At 41.2% G+C, this 22766-nt stretch overlaps 2 protein-coding genes across 5 annotated transcripts in view; one reads left to right on the forward strand and one right to left on the reverse strand.

The window, feature by feature from the left end:
- The window catches only part of LOC110973239 (TBC1 domain family member 19-like), a 164548-nt gene extending 163226 nt beyond the window's left edge, over positions 1-1322 (reverse strand). For both annotated transcript variants that reach the window (XM_022223917.2, XM_087132983.1), the window contains exon 1: positions 1165-1322. The gene's annotated coding sequence lies outside the window, so the exon portion shown is untranslated. The remainder of the gene's footprint in view (positions 1-1164) is intronic.
- LOC110973240 (cholecystokinin receptor type A-like) overlaps positions 1-21865 on the forward strand; it is a 106644-nt gene extending 84779 nt beyond the window's left edge. For 2 of the 3 annotated variants that reach the window (XM_022223920.2, XM_022223919.2), the window contains exons 3-7: positions 10360-11722; positions 14008-14123; positions 14726-14866; positions 15300-15417; positions 16276-21865. In XM_022223920.2, the coding sequence (XP_022079612.2) occupies positions 11314-11722; positions 14008-14123; positions 14726-14866; positions 15300-15417; positions 16276-16769 (1278 nt within the window). In that variant the 5' untranslated portion in view covers positions 10360-11313 and the 3' untranslated portion in view covers positions 16770-21865. Of the gene's footprint in view, positions 1-5026; positions 5398-10359; positions 11723-14007; positions 14124-14725; positions 14867-15299; positions 15418-16275 lie in introns of those variants that run through there. The other variant, XM_022223921.2, reaches the window with a different exon arrangement.
- Positions 21866-22766: the final 901 nt, after the last annotated feature.

Here is a 22766-nt window from a genome sequence, read left to right on the forward strand (position 1 = left end):
AATTTCCTGCTCCGTCGCCATCTTGATTTTAGCACCCCCATCCGCCTAAGTGAAAGCTAGAGGGGAACAAATTGTCTGCAACAATAAACGAGCATCCATTTGCCAAACGTTGTTGTCACAAATTTGTTCCCCTCTGTTTAATCCTCTGAACATGTGCACAAGAAACAGGCTTAGGCCTATTTAAAATTTCCAAAAAATAGGGTAAGCACAACAAAAAGAGCATCGCCAAATGATTTTTTGGGGGGGCTGACCAGTTTTACAAGATTGAAATGACACAACAGTTGGGGTCCTCAAATATACAAGGGTCTCACTTTGTTTGAGGTGATGGTTTTGTTTTCTTTGGGAAAGAGTTCCATATATACAGTACTTCGAGAACTCTAAGTCACTAACTCCGTGATACTCCTTGTGACCTAGAGGAGACAAGATTTACATGGCATTGTAACGCTATGGGGTTTTGGAATCGAAATTTTGTGGTGAAATGGTTCACAGCCGTAAGAAAGCTATTAAATCAAATTTTCCCCTGTCAGCATAGGCCTACCTGTTTTTTTTAAAAAGGGGATAACAACAGTTTCAGAGCATGAGATGGAGTATTTTGGGGAAAAAATGAGATTTTTGCTCACCAAGTTCTTGCTTCCACCTGTTGACTGTCGCTCTGTTCATGCCGTTCGTGTTTATCAGACTGCGCATGCATTGAGCCCACCACCGTGCTTGCTAAGTATCAACCATTTCACCACAAAATTTCGATTCCAAAACCCCATAGCATTACCAAATCATGTAAACCTTGTCTCCTCTAGGTCACACGGAGTATCACAGAGTTTGTGACTTAGAATTCTTGAAGTTACATATACGGATGCCACTCGACAACCCATGCACAAACCCTAGGCTATGACATGAGACTGGTTTGAAAAATTGTGTTTTCTCAGTAAATGGCTTCATATTTTCCCACCTAAATTGAACTTTTCTTGACATGTTTTTGCTTTCTGATGGCTAATACATAACTGAAGGGAATATTTATTGGCGTCCGTATATGGAACTCCACTCTTCCCTTTGTAGACTTTTTTTACGCGCTCGTCCGAAAACTGGGCCTACAACAACGTTTCGATTTTCTCGCGTTTTCTAGTTTTATTAGATATCACACAAGCTTTTCTCGAATACTGTCCCCACCTGCCTATTTTTCCCAGATCGTAGAGGGAGGAATCGATGTCAACACCTCAATCGCTTCCCGATTATGAGAATTTTCCTTGTTGCACAGATACCGTAAACAATGTTCGTATGCCCCGCTGGTACATCGTAAGATGTAGACTAGTATCCAACTCGTAACGTAGATTTATTGCTGTGTAAGGTTTGGAACCTGTCTACATTACTGAGTTTTAGCTGAACAACTGAGGAGAGGGCGGGCTGTACCATAACCGGTGCTTGAAGAAAATAATAGAATCAAAGCGCCTTTCAAGCAAACTCGCAAATACCCCCAACAACGCTTGCGTGTTTATTACTCTCCCGACGGTGCTTGCGCGGAAGTTGAAGAACAGTTCATCCCAATCATTAGATACTATGACTTCTTAGAATACAGGAGCTCGCATTTTTACCCAAACTCGAAGCAGAAGTGTAGAGAATAAATCAGGCCCATCGAACCATTTCTTCGAAGGTTCACTACCAAGATTCATCGAAGTGTAAAGGAATTTTTATCTTTTTGATCTAAACAACGGCTGTAGTCGTGTTAATATGAAAGTAAATTTGATCTTGTTTCCTTGGGTTTTAATTTACAATGCCCTTTAGTATTAATATTATTTCCAAACAAAAATCCCCTTTGATAAGAATCAGGATGCATGATATGTCAAAGAGGAAAATTTGAAGAGAAGCATGATAAAGTTTCTTTCTTTGATTGAAACTTTTTTGTAGTTTTAGTATTCTACTGAACCCGTAAGTATCCCAGGCTAATATCCCAAATGTTAAATACGATACAATTAAAGTATTGTAAAGTTTAAATGATACATCCTGAGGGAAAGGGGCTTTAATTTACACATAACTCCTATATTTTTTAATAATCGTGCAGATATTATGAATTTGTTTTTTCCATAAGAGATTCTGTTCAATATACAGACCTAAGAATTTCACACAGTCAGTTTTTTCAATATGTGCGTCATCAATAAGGATTTCAGGTAGTTCATGGTGTTGCTTTTTACTAAACAGTATATAGTTAGTCTTCGTAATATTATGAGACAACTCGTTTGCTTTGAGCCAGTTTGAAACTTTGATAAGCTCAAGATTAACTTTTTCATAATAGGTTACTGTCATCAGCGAATAAAGTAAAAGCAAACAAGTCAGAATATTTAACAAAGTCATTGATATAGATTGAAAATAAAAGGGGCCCCAGAATGGATCCTTGCGGAACTCCATGAGAAAATGTACAGAGGACTGAGTACCATTAACAGATACGAATTGTTGACGGTTTGAAAGGTAACTCCTGAACCACTCCAAGGCGGTTCCTCATGCGCAACACTAAGCAAGTTGGTTTAGAAGTATATCATGGTTGACTGTATCAAAGGCCTTGGCAAGAAATTGCCGGGAAAACCTACAGCAGTTGCTAAAATACTTTTCAGGGAACGATGTTTGATGACGGCATCACCGGGAAAGATATTCCACCCTTGAAACTGTGAACAAGGTTATATACATCTGCGGAGTGACCATCAACCCCCTCCCTCACTTATAGAATCATAGATAGATTTTCTTTACCAGTTTTAAGTCGGTGTGGCTCGCAAAAAATTTCGTAATTAACAGTTCTTCGCTGAGATTGAGCTGTGCATTGGGGATGATATAGACTTCCTACCCTCAGAGTTAGTTCAGAAAACATCCAGGAGTATTAAGTGGATTCCGCTTCTGGAGAAATCGTTTCATTTCCCATAGAAATTCGGTACCAGTATAAAATTCTCGGGAGGGCTGCAAATCGCCGTCTATTCAACGATTTAGCTGAAACACTATACGATAGGACAACACGATTAAGTCTAAATTTAGTTCTCTGGGGGAGTGAGTCATCATGAAAATGAGTCCTAGAAAATTGAGACTGTTTATCAAACCGAAAGATCCTTACAAAATGATGGGGAAATGCACCAGTCTGGAACATTGCCAGACAGACTGTGAAGCAATGGTGTAGGATTGGAGGAAATTGTAGTCACCAGTGGTGTGGGAATTTTTGTAAAAAAATAATAACATTTTGGCAATACGGATCTTCCATATTCTTAAAATGCAATACATTGTCTTCCCTCGAGTTCGTGCTCGCATATTCAGTTAAAGTTGGCATGAGCTGAATTTCAGTATGAAACGGTGATAATGATGTTTTTAAGTACCAGTATCAAGTGTGTCGAAGGTTGGTGCATTTATCGACAGTTGTTTTGTTTTTTGTTCCGTGCTTCCCTTTTTTGAACTCCAAAATAAGTATGACTTATTCACGACGAGCTTTTAGTTTCCATGGCACGATGGAATTCATAAAATTATCGCATAATTCAAATTCATAAATACCTCTGACAGTCTCCGTATTCAACAACGTGCAACTTGATTTTGTATTATGCCCGCTGAGAAGTGACAATACCCGCTGCGTAAAACACGCGCTGGTACCGGGATACGAGACAGTTTACTCCATGATTGATCATGAGTCTGCGTGCGACGCATGCGCAACACGCAGAACGCGCCATGCGCGCGCCAAGTCGATATACAAGGAGACTCTATTGGACAACATGCAAAAGGAATACACCATAAAATGAACGGGGGTGTTCGGGAAAATGAAAGTAAACTTTTAGTACAAAATCGTTGGAAATCCATCATACATTGACATTTTTTTACTCTCTAACTAAAAGGGTATTTATGAATGGGGAATAAATATGTGCTTGGCCGGTCTTTAAACTGACGTTTAAGACCGGCTCGAGCATTAGTCGCGTCCATTCTCCTGAGCGGTCTTAAACGCACGTTTAAGACCAGCCAAGCACATTAATGATTGATCCGTGCTGTTGCTCAGGCTCCCATTACGCGTCTTATGACATGATTGCATTTTAATGGAGGCCTGCCGCGCTAATGTGAGCATAGCGTGTGAACGCACATGAAGCCCAAACTGGACTGCATTAATGTGACAGCAGACTTCTCATCACTCAGCAGAAAAAAAAAAAGGCTGAACAAAAATTAGTGCGAAGAAATGAAGGCTGTTCGACAAAAGTGGAGAAACATCACCGAGAGAGGTTTTCTTGACTTCCTACATGCAGATCATTACTGTTGCTTTAGAGAGATGTTATAACGCAATTCGATAACTTGCTCCGTCTATTGTATCTATAAACTCAAAACCTGCTGGATATTTCGGGAGCCGGCAAAAATGGATCTGTATATCTGTTGCAAATAAACAATCTGATGTACACGTTTTCTCAACAAACCTTCGAAATAATACCCTAGTGCGTCCATTCAAGGTTCACTGTTACACGTAAACTTTATTTCTTGTTTCATCGCCATTCAATTGCTTTTTTGTCATTTTTTCATTAAGGGCACTTTTGACACAAGCTTCGGCTTTTTGAATGTGCCACTCCTCTCTTTCGCTTAACGTGACTTCTCCTTCGTTATCTTAAGTAGATTTTGTGTGTATTCAGAGTACGAAATAAATGTGCACGAATGAACGTAGATGCGCTTCCTTGATTCTTTCCAGCGGCAGTATGTAAGAAGCTTTGCGTATTTCATAGTACATGTACCGTTGTTTTACTTAATTTTTTATTCTGCCAAATTTTCTTGACATATTCGTAAACCGTGTGTTTCCTTTGACATGACATCTACAGCTGTCATGATTACAGTTATCTGAATGTCCACATTTCTGGGAAAATTGACATCGTATCTCGTCAACAGAAGACGGAAATGCCCAACGGTTGAGAAAAATTAACGCCCCCAACCCAATTTAGTTGGCGGTGTCTATAGTTGTCTATTCCGCCACCATCTAGATCAGTCATCTGGGACACGCCCCCTTTTCCCCATTGCTCCCCCTCTAACTCGGGGCTTGGGTGCCCGCCTAGGCTATTTATGTCAGAGCTTGCAACCCCTTCTGGCGTGTCTGGTGTTTCCCAGCCGATGTCAAGTCGGACTTTGTTCCACTTCTGTCGATCAAAATCGATGCCGCAGCATGACATCGCCGGCTTCTGTCTTTCCCCTCCGCTTATTAATTTCCCCCCTCCAGCGCCCGCAGTGTGTTGTGATATGCCGGTGGCCATCGAGGTTGAACCCCGGCGCATTGCCTAAACAATTCATGACTATGGTGGAGAAACCGTGGACCTGTTTGATGGAGGCTATAAAAAAAAATACGTCAATTGTTGACATTTTCTCATTCGCCGAGGGTGTGCCAAGGTTTAAATCAACAACGCAGATGTTTATCAGGTAGGCCTACTTTTCTTCCAATGTCGTATACTTAATACCCCTAGCTTAAGGTATTGAGCAATGTTCGTCTTGATTCGACTGCGGAAGGAAAAGGCAGAGGGGGACATGTGGCTATCCAACAAATGCAGGGGACCAAGTCTGAACTTGTATTTGCAAGTATTGTTTGCCCTGTTAGATACATTGTCAAAAGAATGTGGAAGAGCACTGTAGTATTGAATGACGTTTTCTGTGAACATCGACGCACTTTTGCTATCGAGTGATTGATCAGTGGAAAATTTCACTATTAAAATTTACGTCGTATCAGATCAGTCTAACAGTTAAAATGTGTGCTAACAAAAACAAACTCGATAACTCATGTCAGTTGGTTCTAATCCATCTGAGAAGTTTCCCACTGTACAAAACTGAAGTATCAGGCGAAAAAACCTCTCTACCCTTCTCTTTAGTATTAACCTGTCGTTAAATGTCGTTGAGCAAAAATACGTGTATATTATTTTGTGTGCGTCATAAATTGACACAAGTGAGCAAACAATGGCATTGGCACGGGATCCGGAACTGTACAAGACGTCATAAACGCGGTTTGTATTGCATTTGAAGTATTTTCCGTTGACGTGCATGTATAACACAACAACATCTCTGACCGTCGCTTAACATAAAGTTGCCTGGTCCATAAAAAAGGTCATTCAAGGTCAATCTTTACATGGTATCGGAGTTAGTTGACTGAACAAATAAGATTTAAGAACAAAAGAATAACAGAATGACGGACCTTTTGTAGTTCGTGAACTACATCATATCTTTTGGCCCTTGATCACACTGCATTGTGGAGTTACCGGTAATACTCAATGTATATTAATTAAGCATGTATTTAAAGGATACCCCCTTTTCGGGAAATAATTCATTCTATCACTTTTAAAGAAAAAATAAATTTCAAAAATAGCGATCACTGCATAAAAATAGACTTTTTATCTTCTTTAGAGGAGGAAAGCGAACGAACTTTAAATTAACAGTCGGATAATTTGTTGACGGTGTTGCGAGGTATAGTTCGATTTTTCTGTACATGCAACAACATGGCTGTTAACAATCTTCCATTCCCTTAATAACTATGAGTAAACTTCATTTAGGATACTGTACTCGGTCGAAAGGATATTGACAATATTGGAAAAGACGGGGGAAAACCGACGTTCTTTCTCGCAGTCCGACGGCGAAAGAGACCAATCAGGCCGGGACACGGTTGTAGCCTGGCCAAAGGAGTATTTTTTGCTGCTACGTTGGCGATGGCGCGCGCGTTACATTGGCCGACAAATCAATTTGCACGCGTCAAAACACATATCCCCCGCCCGCGGAAAAGATGCGTTCGATATGCTGAGGAGCGACGATTCAGCCACCTGCCCAGCCATTCAGGGGAGGAAATTCACTTTGACACTTAACCGACGTAAACGGCCCGGAGGGAACCTTGCGAGACACGGACCTGTCCACCCTACCGAGAGAACGGGAAGATGCTGCTAGTGTCTTGTCTCCAGGAGTCCGGGAAGGTGTTCTCCTGCCCTTCTGGCCAAATGGAGACACAAAATGGCGTCACTTCAGTCACTCGTAAATACAGCAATTAAAGTTCCCCTGCCCTCTTTTCATTTTCATTCACGTCTGCTCAAGTCATCTTTCACAGTCCCACCACCCGCCAGACCCTGCGGTCGCCGCAAATTGAAATGGCGAGGGGAATTAACTCTGCCATGCCCTTGGCTCTGACTTTCTTCAGTCCCCGTGGTTTTTTTTTTTGGGGGGGGGGTTATCAGCTTCAGTTGATGGGCTTTTGTGTACACAGAAAAGGAAATCAGCATAAACATCTCAGACTGCGTGCCTGACCTTATCTGGCAGCTGCCTCGAAAGTTTGGCCGGGGATGAAGAACTCTGCAGGAACAAAAGTTCTTGCGGTCAACGACAGGACTCGACTATATCTGGCATGGGATTCCTCGGGTGTTTTAGAATCTCCATGATGGGACTGACGATAACACCTTTCTGAACGACTAATGCAAGCCGTCGGCAACAGTAATACAACCCCACTCGTGGGCGAAATTTACCCCCGAGTAATTAAGTGGTCTGTGAGTAATTGTATGTAGAAATAAAGCTTGAAGTTGTTAATTATTTGAGACATAGAACTAAAAATTCGCACTTCGTCGATTATCATCCAACCTAACTGATGAAAAACAGAGCCATACGAACAAATCAGCACAGTACATTGGGCATCATCTAAACATAGAGCAAAAACAGAACCTTCAATTATTTACAGCCGAGAAAGACGAATCCCAGAAATTCAACCCCACCATGCTCTGTTTATCTATTTAATTTATTTCGATAACAACCCACTGTGGCAAACCGCCACTTACAAGTGTCACAAACATTACTTTAAAAATCTACAAACGTATTCTGTAGTATATCCAAAAATTAAAAAAAATCCAAAAAGATTTTTTAAAATCACACTAGATAGACAACTTCAAACTTCAGAAAAAGGAAGAGCTGAAAATCCAAGTAATATACATTAACAGGCAAAAACGAGTGAACAGCTAAAACAGAATTCACGACCTCAAAACACACAGAACAAAACCACGACACAGACAACCCGATATACTGATTAAGAAAAGGCAACACGGACCGCTCAAAACCCCACTATTCACAGAAAAACAACCCCAACACTGAAAACCAACAACTGAACACGCAAACGAACAGACGTTATGCATTGTAATTCTTATTCTTTCTCCTAAATTTGGCCCATCCACGACAAACTTAACAGTCCGCAAATTGAGAAGGGCGTGGTCTTTGGAAAATAACTGTTAAAAGCTCCTTTGTCCTCGATGTTGACATGAGTCCAGACGGCGATGCGCCAAATCTCTTGCGCTTTCTGAATGAGTTGGTTTCAGGATCGCTTCCCGTTCAGTTTTGCAGCATTAGCAAAATGTTGCTGCTCATCTCAATCTTGAGGTTTACGGTGTCTGACTCATCTGCAACCCAGATATTGCCAATTTGAAAACAGCCGCATGCAGAAGACTCGGTTTTCAGAACATCATTCATTCAGCCTACGGCACCTCAGAGGTCGTAGGTTTAACTCCAGTTTTGTCAAGTTCCTATTCTTTGTTACCAGTTTTCGTCCGTAACTTGGTTCCTCGCTATGGACGAACAACCTTGACATGGGCACATTTCGTGAGCATGCCAAGTCTGGCCGACGTGAAACTTCCGTTATGTTTCTGTCTTCGGAAGAAATTGGCAGACCATCAAATTTAAAAAACCAACATGCGTAAAAACACACAAAACAAAACAGATATTCCAGTTTATTTTTCACTGTTTCTGCAATTAATACGTGTAACATAATTCTGTGTTATGCTGTTTCGTGACAGTCGAACAAACCTTATTCTCAAGGAATCATCTTTGATCATGTTCCCTGAATCTATCTTATACAGTGTAATCTGTCAAACAGGGGGTGGTGCCAGACTTCATTCGGTTCCATTCCTCGTTTTTATTTTTTTATTTCACTAAAAACACTTTAAATACATGAATCGCAAATTTTAAATTGTTCATTATTGCAACTGACTTTAATCTCTAATGAAATTATATTTCATTGCTTTCATTTTTTATTCTTTGTCAAACATTCAATCTCGCTTTCATGGCCGACTTGTGATTGGAAAACATCAGATAGTTTTTGCAGTACAGGCTCAATTCACACTTTCCAACTTCGGGCTCCCCCGAGTATGAAGTAATTAGCTGTCTGAAGTACGTCATTATTAGTTGTTTAAAGCACTGTATAGAAAGCATAACAACTCCGGTGTTCTTAAGTAGTTGTTGACCTTAAGTGGCTCGTGGCTAAAATTCATCTCTATGGTAACGCCATGAACGCGTGAATGGTATCCCCTGAACTGCTGAACCGTGTGTCTCGCTTGGCCTCACAGTTATTGTGCTGGTCTTAATTAATAAGGCAGTCTGTATCGATTGGTTGTTGGGTAGGTTATTATGTTCACTGTAAACAAGTTATCACTATGAAGTGAGGCGCTATAGCCAAATATCGTATTATTTTTGTTTGAGGAGCAAAACACGTGGTATTGTCTGTTTGCACAATTGGGTGTTTGGTGTCCAGTCGTGTGTTTAGGGATTAGGAAAATATAGCAGGGTTTGTTCTAATAAACGAAAACGGATATATGTTTGGAGTGTTTATTACCAAGTGTTTAGAACTTCAAATTAACATGCATCTCTTCTCTCAGCTAAGTACATTAAAATTTGGCGACATTTCCTACATGAAATGAGGGAATTTAACATTATTGCCATGGAAAACATGGAAAAGTGTATTTAATGTGATACCAAAAATTTACATCCTAACTTTATTTTCATGGGTTAAATATATGTTATTGATATTTTTTATTAAAATGAAATTAGTTACGTGTTATACAGCTGTGAATGTGTATTCGCCCATATTGACAAACTGTGGCAGCTAAGTATGATCCTACAACATCCTGTGTCAAAACAGGTAGCCTATTAATAACAGAAATTGTATGCAAACAGAAAACGTGCGCGGCTCGGAAAGAATGGGTTGATGAATTCAAATACTGTACTGTGATTCCACGTCCCTCACTATATAAGCAGTGTACATTTTACATCAGCACGTTTGCGTAGGCCTATACTCACGTGCGCTTTTAAAATAACTGCACAAAATGGCAATTTAACCAACCAGTTGTTAACAGAGCCGCACATATATGTATCCCGTGTCCGCACCGGTTCAAATGGTCCCTATAATGTCAAAATATTTACTCACTTGTGCCATGAACAGCGAGGCAGTTTCAATATTGGTACAACCTTATTTTTCTAATAGATCGTGATACACACACCTATTGGTTGACGAACATTAGTTTTTATTCACAGACCATAATAAATATAACGAACGTTTCCAATTAATCCATTTCGTTTGCTTTTATCCACACATGGCAGGGACACCGTAGATCGTTCTGCGGCTTCTAGCCAGCTCAGCCAAATCGAAGGAGAGATGCATTATTTCTGTTGCATCATATAGTCAGCGAACAGTAAGCATCGACCTCCAAGAATTAAACTCCAAGTCAAAGCTCAGCGGTAATCTTCGCGAGCGGCAGTGAGCACGACGCCACGGGAAGATCTGTATGCTGTAAAATTCATTTGATGCGATGACTATCCACGGTAGATAACCCCATAACCAAAGTTGTGGTGTGTGGGTGGCGCGGGCAAAACCAAGGCAGGGGAAATTAATACCAAGCCGCAAATACCATCCAGCGTTCACGTGATGTCGTCGACTTGGTAAATGCAATTAAAATAACCGCACGAGCCCAGCATATTGGCAAGTATACAGAGGTACCTTTATATTATAAGGAAAAGGAATAGAGAGAGCAGCCAAAGCCACTTTTCATGGTCACGCTCTCACTTTGCATTTCCCATGAAATTTTTTGCAAGGCAACATCTGCAGGATAAATGACAAGGGGAAGAAGGTGATGCTGCTTCACTGAGAGCTAAGCAGTAATTCGCCCCATCCAGAGAGGAAGGAGAGGCGCCGAAGAGACCTCGAAGCAGTACCGGTGTCTCAACGACCCTCCGCAAATTACCCGTCCTCATAGAATAAGAGAGAGCGCAATTTGTAACCCTCCAGCTGCTTCATTTCTCTTTTTTTGGAGGATTCGGAAGTCTTGGCGTTTAAATGACAAAAATCGACATATTGTTTTTGCGACAGAATTATACTTGAGGACCTGGAAGGACCGAGTGGGATTCGGACAGTTTCCGTTGTGCTTTTTGATTGAGCACTGCTGTGGGATCCAGCAGTTTTTTTTTTTCGAAACTTAATTTGGGACGTGACTTTCAATTTAGTTTCTGTCAGACGACGGCCATCGCACACCAGGAGGATCATTGAAAACTCCGACGATGGCAACGACAGTATCGACCCCTGGCACAATCTTGCCGACTGAGTTTTCATCTGTGGTGGTAGTCACGGAGGAAGACGCATACACGAACGGCACAGACTCATGGCTGGGCGAAACCATCGATATCAAGCAGAACGACTCCGTGCGCATTGGGTTCGCTCTGCAGGAAGAAGTCGTCTACACCCTGTACGCCATCGTCTTCGTGCTCACCGTTGTGGGCAACATCCTGGTTATAGTGACCCTGGTTCAAGACAGGCGCATGCGCACAGTGACCAACATGTTTCTGCTGAGTTTGTCCACCAGTGACCTGATATTTGGCATCTTCTGCATGCCGTTTACTGTTGTTGGGAACGTTCTGGGTCGGTTTGTCTTCGGCGAGGTCATTTGTAAAATGCTGCCCTACATCCAAGGTAAGATTCAACCCTTCCACACCCACACAACCACCCCCCACACACATGCTGGTGTTACCTACCTGTGTTGACAGTCCTTTGCTTTCGTGTAGTTCAGAAACCTCATTGAAATTACTCATTTGTCTTTGAATTGTAAACACTATTCCTTGATTATTCCTCTTCATTTTTCGACAAGTAACCCTAAGCCCAAAATGCCTCTAAACATGTTTTGCAGCAAGAGGGTAACCTTGTGTGGACCCGACTTGGTCCACACACGGTCCCCACAACCTGCGTTACGGTGGACCTCTTTTCTTCCTGGGTCCACTCCAGGTACGTGCATGTATTGTACACGCTTACGTATGTATCTTTGTTTGGGAAGTCCTTCCATCTCGTGTACTAAAGAAATTAGTCTGTGACGTGCAGGTTTCAGATCAATCCCGTCTGAACTTGAATCACTCTAGTGGGTTGAAATTTCGACTGATTGTCTCTTGAAGTGAATTTCCATGTGCACCTTGGGAATTCCTTCTTTTCAAGTTAAATCCAAATATCTATTTCGTGAACATCTTTCGGTGTACGTCAAAACACAGACGCCAAATGTTTTTGGGGGGATATTTCTTATTTTTCAGGAATCCCACAATTGACCATAAACGCGTTCACATTAAGCACGCCCTCAGAGGCAGAAAGGACGAAAAAGGCCTATTTCATGCACGTAGATTCCATAGGGGAACTCTGCGTCTTATTGGCTTTACCAATACTGATCGTTTGTGAGAGCAGTGATAAAATATCAGTTCATGGGGTAATTGATGGAAAGTTCCGTTCCACAAGAATTCAGGTAAAATTCAGGCAAGCGACGTCTGCGGTCATTGAATTTTAGTCGACGTGTTATAACCACGCGTAGCCCTTAAGAAAAGGCTAATGTAAGATTCAATTTACCGCCGGCTGCTGTGATCGCCTTTATCAATTCGAATTTCGCGACTTAGTGTTTTTTCTTCAAAGACATTTTCATTTAATATGCTTTAACATGTTGAGTCTTACCCTGACTCTTTCTCTTCTGGGCATTTTGACATAAGTTGGGTGTATCACTGCACATGTACTAATAGGCCTATAAAACAATAAATGTCGATGATTGTAGAAATTCCGTTCTATGGAATCGAATTGAAAAAAATGTGAAACATGTCTTTTTAGTTTTATGTTGCGCAGGGATAAATCCCGAATGAATTCCTTGCATGACCCATGGTAGAGCTGTTGAAAGAGAGAGGGTTACGACATGAGTGTCTCAATCGTTGGAACCTAAATGGCGGATTATGGATCAGCGCTGCCCACATGGATAATCTAGTGGAACAAAAGAGGGCGTGGGGCTTTTGTTTTGGTTTGTTTTTTTTGTTTTGTTTTTGTTTTTTTGGTCCTCACCATAAACTTAAATAACCTAGGTTATTTATGTCTGTGGTACTCACCGCACAGGCGCGCCATGCGCGTTTGACGCTGAGCACGCTGAGTATCCGGTTCGTAAAGTGACTTCGTAACAAAGGCGGACGCGCCACGATTCGCAGGATCCCATTGGACGATAATAGAAGTTGTGCGTTGACTTCAGGTTCCATGGTTCCACATAACGGCGATCAATGCATGTAACCCTATGTGCAGTGCGCGTGTGCAATGGGCGTGGTTTAAACTGAAGGACGTCACACTTACGAACCTGATACGTAACTATTTTACTCCGGCATGTATGGTCTTTGCGTACACGCAGAACGCGTGCAAGAACCCGCTTGTAACCACCAGTCTTTCTTTTCTCCGATTGGGGGTGCACTTCAGCTCGGGGCGGATTAGCACACAAGAGCTACATGCTGAAATGCACACAATCATAATGAACAGCCAAAAGCTGCATGACATGGTAAACTGAATATAATGAAATGGCCAGTTTGGTTCCGAAGTCTGAAGTTGGCGCCACTTTCTCTATATACTTCTCTGACCCATAAGGGTGAAAAGCGCCGCCCCATTTCGCCATCAAATTTAAAGGGTGGCCATGTAATGAATGGATGGAACTGCGAACAATCCATTTAAGGATGGAATGATAAGTCTGCTTTTACCTTGTAGCCTTGAGGCTGCTTTAAGCATCGCAGAACATCAAGCGACTGGCCCAAGTAATGCACTTTCAGCTTTCAGCTCGTTTGGGATCACATAGATGAAAATAATTTAGGCCTACTCCATCTCCCACCCGTCCAAAATTAACTTGGAAATTTCATAACTTTTCATAAGTTTGCTGTTTCTTGTCAACTTAACACTTCTCCGAATTTTGCAATCGTTTATAGGGACCTCGGTAACGGTATCAGTTTGGACCATGGTTGTCATATCACTCGAGCGGTATCACGCTATCTGTCACCCTTTGTCGTCCCGCATCTGGCAAACGAAAGCCCATGCTTACAAGGTGAGTTCTTTGGCCTTTTTGCAAACCCGGTATAGGGGCTGGTATACCGCTTTGGTGCAGAGCCGTGAATATAGATGGGTCAGCTTCGAATTAGAAGTATTTCGGATCAAAAATTAGCCTCAAAACTGCACCCCTCTGGGTGTACTGGTTTGTATTTATACAGCAAACAACCATCTGTCTGACTTTAATCCGTCTTTCGCAATTTTCCAAGCGATAAGTGCAACTGCATGCACGACAGGTCATCCGTATTACATTGGCAACAAAATGGCGTCTTGCTTGGCATCACCGTGACGTCACAACTCTATAGGCCTATGGCTCTGCCTTTTCGTGGCGATAGGAGCGCAGGTTATTCGTTTACACAGGTACCATCATCCGTATGGTCTTACCAGTTGGTGGCTTCCAATATACATATGTCTCAAACAACCCCCTAAAAATGCGTTGTTCTTCGTTGTTAGACATTGTAATGGGAAAAAAGAACAAGCAAACAAGATCAGTGGTCGTTGAACGGCCATTCCGTCTCCATTTATTATCAATATGAAGAATATTCATAGTCTGAATAATTATCAAATAGCCTTTTCTTGTTCGATTGACTAATATTCCAGGCCATTGCGGGCGTGTGGTTGGTCGCCGTCTTGCTGAACCTACCAGCTCTGATATTCACCACGTTGAAGTCTATAAACAGCGAAACGGCATACAAGTGTTATGAGCATTGGCCAGAAGGGCCATACGTACAAATCTACAGGGTACAGTGTCTCCCGTCCTCCTCCTCTCCCTAATTTCAGTGTATCAACAAATCATTTTGCACGTTTGAGGAAATTTGTTTACGATGAAGCTTTTTCAATGGCAGTACGACATCCACACAGAGTAGCCTTCTTTGGTGAACACATTGGCCTTTTCTTTATAATTATGGAGGAAAGTTACTGAAGAGTTCATTGGCCGACGTTGCCTTCATTTTCAAGGGTACGGATGGTTTCCGTTTTGCGATAGCCAACTATTTGGTGGAAGACTTAGCGTCTGGCACGATTTCATTGCTATTCATTCATTCAGGAATATTTATTTTCTGATCACTGAGTACTACCTATTTGTAACACTCTCGCTGCGTTTACCTTGCATACAGTTGCTTGGTATATTGGCTGTTACCCGTTACTGGTTTCCCTTTTCTTTTCTCCGATGTAGTTGTGCCTGTTCGTGATCCTAATGGTCGTGCCCCTCTTTCTTATGGCCATATCGTACGGCCTCATCATCGTGGAACTGCAGAAGGGCATGAAACTCGAAAAATCCACCGCTGATAATGGTGCGTGAAAGTCCATTGACATATCCGTCGAGGGTCAGATTGCTTCACTCTGACGGATTCTGTCGAAAAGCTGTATCTGGTTCGTAAGTGACTTCGTCATACACGCGGACTCGCAGCTGATAGCAGTCTCCTATTGGGTGAACAATAAAATTGCACGTTAACTTCCGGTTCCATGGTTCCATGTAACTCTATGTAACTCTATGAGCGTGGTTTAAACTGAAGTGACGTCACACTTCCGAACCGGATACATTCTGTAAAGTTGGTTGCTAAGAGACCACCCTAGCCCCGCCCTTTGTGTGCAGCATCAGCAGAACTTGGTAGAGTCCATACTTGTTAAAGGCGGCGTGAGGGTCCTGTTTAAAGCGGGAATTTCGGGAGCAGGTTTTTGAATCATGATAGTACTCATCTTGAAAACCAGAAACAAGTGCCCCAATCGATTACTTTGATTTTGACTGAAAGCCATTTAAAAATGCCTTTTTATCCTCGATCTGAACAAGTTCCACACTCATTGTGGGTGTGTTTTATAATGCGACCAACAATCAATGCGTTTACTTAGTCTGATATTTATTTCATATAAATGTACGTCCAGAAATTAGGGATCCATTTTTTTCATGTCCCTATCATATCTGACATAAATGATTCTGTAAGTTCAGAACACATTTTGTAATTCCCAAGAGTGATGAATTAATGCGAATTACCTGTCAAATAACTAGTAATAGTTTGAAATCGTTCCCGGTGATATTTCCATGTCAAATAACAAAGGTCAGATGTAACAGGGACTCAAAAATGTCACACTTTTGGACCCCTAAGTGCTGGAATCACCCATATGTCTTTTGCACGTGGTGTTTAACTTTACAGAAAAAGGAGAAAACGGCATACGCATGAAGAATTTGGACGAGGCTTCCTGCAGCCTGAACGAGAGAGTCACCAAGAAAGCTACTACATCAACAGCTGTGAGGAGCACTTCAACAAGCGACGCTAAGAAGAGAGTTGTCAAGATGCTAATTATTATTGTCGCCCTCTTCTTTATCTGTTGGACACCTTCTTGGGTGACCAACATCTGGATCACCGTCAACCTCGAAAGCGCCAAAAAGCATTTCGGGCGGCCCGAGGTCACCATCTTCAAGCTGATGACGTACACGTCGGCCTGCGTCAACCCCGTCGTGTACTGCTTCATGAACAAACGGTTCCGCCAGGGTTTCCTAAACGCGTTCGCCTGCGTCCGGATCCGGGCCTCTGAGCGGGCCACGGCCAGCGAGAATGTTAGTCGTTTCCAGTCGGGGCGCCGCACAAACCTAACACGTCCCAGCCCGACAAACTACACCAACGTTTCCTCGGATTCTTCGGTGTAGCTTTGCTCTCGGAAGAGACAGAAAAATTGGTCCCTTTACCATCGCCGCCAGCAGAGCTTCGTCACAGCCCTGATAAAGTGTGATGCATCCTCACGGGGAAGTATGCACAGAATGATGTGGTCATCGCTGAATAGGTTTCTGCTGAATTTACAGTTCAGCTCCACACAGTAAAGGGGAGAGTAAAAGGAAACCTTGGGTAAACTGGAACCCCCTTTAATATTTAGAAATTGCCACACCGGCATCTAATATAAACATTATATATATCGAAAATTCAGTGCCAGTACTTTGAAGTCTTGCCTCGGCCTCATTGAGGCTGGTGTCAAGGGTCTTTAGAAAATTCCAGAAGAGAATAATGCTGTGCTAAAGTTACTATTATCGACTTGTTTTTACGGTGGGTAGAGTTCAAACGACTATGTCATACACACTGTATTGTATTTGGTTGTATATCTGAGGCTTCTGTGGTAAATCAAACATGACATGGAGGGTCAAACAGACCCCCGTATGGCTGCAGAAAGTGTGTATAAGAAAAACTTTCTAGTGCAGTCTTGATAAAAGTCTTCTTTTTCCCCATTATTTTGAACAGTTTTGAGAGATCTTGTCTCTACATCTTCTGATTTCTGTCGCAAAAGGAATAAACCACCCAAAAAACAATAAACTAGTACAATTAGCAAACAAAGTAGGGAAATATTTGGACTTTGTTACAATTTAAATTTGACATTTTAGGTTTTGGGAATGTTTGGTTGAAATCCTACTTACAGTTGTATTATGGATAATCTAATTTGAATTTTGGAACAAAATGTGTGCGATGGCAACAGTTGGTACAGCTTATTCCCACAAAAATGTTGAGTACTATGGGGCCGTTTTACGCTACGCAGAGAGTACTTATTACCCCCACTCTTTGGGTTAAAAAAAATAGACCGGTGATGTGAGATTTCAGATTCTTTGTTACCATGACAATGTTTCCTGAACATTTGCGTTATTGACCCACAATACAGCAAATATACAGTACTAGTTCCGCATTCTCCCTTTTCAGTCTCTGTGATGGACACTGTTTATTTTACATTTACACAAACTTGCTTTTTAAGTTAGGGTACCGTTTCAGCCCACCCTACCCACTCGCAATGCGCAGGACTTCTCTTGTATGGCATATTACAGAGACGACTTGAAACTTTGAGCATTATAGCCGTATCAAATAGACTTTCGAAGCTACGGGTGCATCAGCATGTTCCCATGTATCTGAACCGACAAAGGCCTAACCAAACCTAGCTCTCCACTTTTTTTAAACGTCAGTGTCGCATTCTTGCACATTTTGGCTGGCCGTCAGTTAAAAAAACAAGGAAACAAAGACTTGTGAATGCTGCAAGTGACGGGCATGCAGCGTAGATTTTGCGAAATAGAGTGGGTACTGCCTTCGTGCAAAGCAGAGAGGCGTGAACAGAGGTGGAGCGAGTGGAGACAGGAGTAGGTGTCAAATGGTGTGTAGGTCTATGGGTGTAAACCCTGAGCTAGGGCATTGCTAGGGGTGTATATTCCTCCAATTTTTGACCAGGGAGGTGTGCCGTTGTTTTCATCACCTCCCTCCTATAAACCTTGCTTGTTTCGTATAGCTTTAAGATAGAGTGGACATTACCTTATTCTCCTGTGGTTCTGAAAACTAGGGGGAAACGTTGCTTTTTCTCCCATTCATTCGAGCGAGATTTTGGATTACTTCCTGAACTGTTTCTCTTCATTTTTCCACTGATAAATCCTGACCCCAAAATGCCCCTGAAGCTGATTTTTGAGGGAAGGGAAGACACTGTGTGGACGTGTGCGGGTCCAGACACTTTCAAAACTCTACTATATATGTGGACCTCTTTCATTGAAGGTTGCAATTATTTTTTAAGTAAAGAGAAGATTTTTCTAGCAGGAAATCCCTGTGCAGAATGTGAATAATAGGAGCATGTGTGTGCTGTGGAAAACGTTAATTGGGGTCAGCACCTCAGGATGTACAAGAGGAGGGCGAAAGCTGAGGGAAACGGTGGAATAGTGCGAGAAAAAAACGAGAGAGCAGGAGCCGTTGTGAGTGAAAGCATTATACTTCAGACAGACGGGGGAGAGACACTGGATAAAGTGTGCAGGCCTAACTTAAATTGAGAATGCAGAGAGTATTCATGAAAGGGGAGAGAAGGCTGTGTGTAAGGACATGGCAAGAGAACAGACAAAATGAAGAGAAATTTGCAACACTTACGTATGCAATAGAGCGAACCCAACGGTCAACGCCTATTAAAGCGGATGCCTAAAGTTGGAGTGACGCACACTCGCCCGCGTACGCCGTCGATTGCACATTCTGGTCGAATTTGGGGTGCATCAGATCACTTTGTGGTTATCCGAAACAAAACTGCCCAATTAAACTCAAGGAGTCAAAGAACTTTAATCATATTAACAGGGAGTGACGTAAAATGCAAATGTCCTTACGCGCTTTAGCTGAAAAAAAAAATTTGAGCGACGTAATAACTTTGTCGTGTGAAGTTGTGTATCGCCTGTCTGGATACTGCCTCTATGGATACCAACTAACGAAATCACTTTTTGCAATGGTAAAAAAGAAATCGTTGGTCAGATTGTTTAATTTTGTAGTGCCAGTGAGTTCAAAAAAAGTTAGTTTAAAGATCTGTATAGGAACCATTGCGAGCTGTGAAAACTAACAGCAAATTGGTTCCTACAGTTCGAATATGTCTTGAGACATGCGGGATGTACAGATAATTCTGAATTTTAGATATGTCTTTGGAGTGTCTTTAAAGGATTTGAATTGGAACTGAGATCGATACAGTCATAAATGAAATTAGATTTAAGCTTGAACTGTTAATCTACAAGTGTTGGTTTATGTAATCCTACTTGTACAGCAAAATCTCTCATAAACAGAAATCCTAAGTACAAGTCTGCTGATCATAAGGACGCCTTAGGTTGGAAGAAAATCTCAGATCAAGTAGCCACTGTACATATATTTAAAATGTGTAAGAGTATTTTAATAATCACAAACTATTTAAATCTATATGTATACATGGCGGAGAATTCACGTCAGAATATTTATTGATTCCTAGTCTTAGAGTGTTAATTATCATCTACTATTTGAGGATAAGGTTGTAAAAACTGTTTGGCTGTCGATATATTTTTTTAAACAGAGTTTGTCTGGAAAACAGATAATAATGAAAATCAAGTGGAATTCTAGATGTAATCTCACAGAAGTTTGGTCATATACAGAGAGTCACGATGGTACTTGTATATGTAAAGCACGTGTCATTTGAATAACTTGTATTTTGAGCACTTGTTTTTTCGTAACTAGCTGTAACACAAGAGTAAAGGGTATAAAGCGCCACTTTATGCATGCACGAAAATACTGTCGCCACCTCAAGGACGACTTGGATAAGTTTGAGCACCAATTACTTCGACTACTGAGTTACCCGGACGATGGATGGTTTGGACCACCTGGTCAATCATTTTAGAACCAGGCTCTGGGGAATGGTCGCACCACTCGTTGTCCGCAGCCGATTTAATTTGTCAGTACGGAAGGAACTATTTACATGAAAATAATTACATGAGATGTCATTGACCACGAACGCTGCAAGAGCTGAAGCCAACGGCAAAAAGTGTGAGACGATGAGACCTTTCAAAAATAATGAGACAAGGGTCGCTAGGGTATGACTGTACTGTTTCAGTGCATATGTAAACAGTAATTATTCGGTCGGGTCGAAATACAGTTCACACTTACCTCACGATTTTAGAACTCAACCCAAACCAGCACCTTCAAAGAGTCTTGTTTGTATACCGTACAAAAGTGGTCAAACAGTGTTGGGAATTTGTTTTTTTGCCCAACCTTGGTTAAAGTTACCACGTTGTTGGTTAATTTCCATCACTGTTGGTCAAACATTGACCAACGATTGGGAAGAATTTGCCCAAGGTTGGGAAGTCGATATTTACACCAACATTGGGCAAAGTATCGACCCAAATTTGACCAACCTTTTTACAGTGTAGGATCCTCCAGTGCACTCCTTTAGAATAGAGAACATGAGCGTAGTGATTAGATTAACGTTTGAAGTAAATTGTTGTTTATCTGAAGAAGGAAAACTGTAAAGCGGCTTATTTGAAATAGGGGAAGGGGCATATTTAATGGTTTGAGGCAGAAAAGAAAATAAGCACTAACTTTTTGCTAAACTGGGCTTCATTCATTTTTCGGTATTTTCTTTTCATTTCTGTAAGCAATTGTTTTTCATTATTTACAATATAATGTTCAAGGTCAGTTGTTTTATTGTATCAGTTGTAATAGGTTCAATACATATATTTCACTCTGTTTACAATCACAGTTTCAGAATTTAAATAACTTTCTGCGCCTTACACAAACAATGGCCTCCAGAGATCCTTACAGCTGAGGAAAAATTGTTCTATGTAATAATTGTAATGCTTTGAACAACTTGCTCGCACCGGTTTGGCCACTGACTGTCGGATTCACTCTTTAGATCATCAGGGGGTGCTAATTTAAAATTTGAATCATGGAATGAGTCCTTGCAAAGTTGATCATTGCAACCAATCAAAAGCTGGAGATAAAATTGTCGGTGTATTCAACAAAGTAACCGTTGACGTGTAAAGTTCCTCAGATATCGAAAATAAAATGGTTATTCAGTATAAATCAATCACTCAGCTGTTAGGCTGAATTGCATGATTTTCATAAACTTTGTGGAAGACACGTTAGAATTAACGATAAAGAAACACGCATTAAATGACACGGAAAGTACAAATTGGTTTTTAAAAAGACTACAACAATCAGATTGCAATATGATTGAAAAAAATGAAATAAAAGAACATGGATATAAAATGCTACACTTGAATGTATAAAAAATGTTGATGTGAAGTTTGGAAAATAATCTTTATTTCTTGATTGGAATTTAAGAACACAGGGATTCATCTTACTTACGAATTCGTATTTTAAAAGGTTGCTATATATACTTTTAGGCATTTTTCGCTATAACTTTCATCCAGCATAGGAGTGGTTTCCCATACAATGTTGACTTCTAATTGTTCTAATTAATCATCAAATAAAATTGGAATTATAATTACGAACTGGGTTTCGTCTTCTGTGCCACTTTCATGGTCTTATTTTGCTTCAAATGCGATTTAAACCTCTATGGTTCCTGTTTCCATATGTGTGAATACCTTTATTTTCCCCCAGTGGGAGTAAATTAGATTACCGCAATCCGTTCAAGCTTGACCAGTATGCCAATTCAATGCGACAGAGGGCGCTCTTGCCGTGTCTCACTCTTGTCAGACTGTGAACAGATCAGTAGGAAATGTTTAGGCAAATGGCCAACTAATAGGCATTAAGTGAGACCAGTCACACAAAAAACTATTCTGGAACTCGGCAATTATTATTTCTTTAATTATAGAAAACTCCGGCCACAGCGTCTACATTTCATCACTTCATGATCCAATTATTAGTAAACATCAAATTTGGCAACAGATTATGTACTGTGTTCATTTTAGGTGTTTCGCAGAAGGGATAGCATTGCTGTGGATAGTGGCTTCATGTTATACAGTGTTTGCATTACATGTAAAGGTACATATTGATTGGGAGGCATTTTATACACAGAAAGCCATTTTGGGATCCTCTTATCCAGGAAACCGCCAATCAGGAGCCTTAAAAATTGAACAATGGCGAAGATAGCTTGGAGGGCCAACCATCCAATTAGAGATTTTTTTCTTGGATACTTGACAAGGCTAGGCCAGAAGCCAAGGAGAAGTTGAATTGGTTCTTTTCTCTTTGAGGTTGAAAGTTTGGGGCGCTGGAAGGAAAGGTTGTTGTACATGTGTTGTCACTTTTTTCTCAGCCTATGAAGGAACAGCATCTACAGTCAGATTCTTCTACAAATTTTACCCACCACTTTTTCCTTCCTCCTCCTTGAATTTTAAAGCGAATAAAAAACCCGAATGGTTTATGAACGATTTGTTATTCATGACATTATGAAACTT

The sequence above is a fragment of the Acanthaster planci genome, linkage group LG02 (assembly GCF_054643075.1).
Source record: "Acanthaster planci isolate LZ-2023a linkage group LG02, COTS_SCS, whole genome shotgun sequence".
Lineage (NCBI taxonomy): Eukaryota > Metazoa > Echinodermata > Asteroidea > Valvatida > Acanthasteridae > Acanthaster > Acanthaster planci.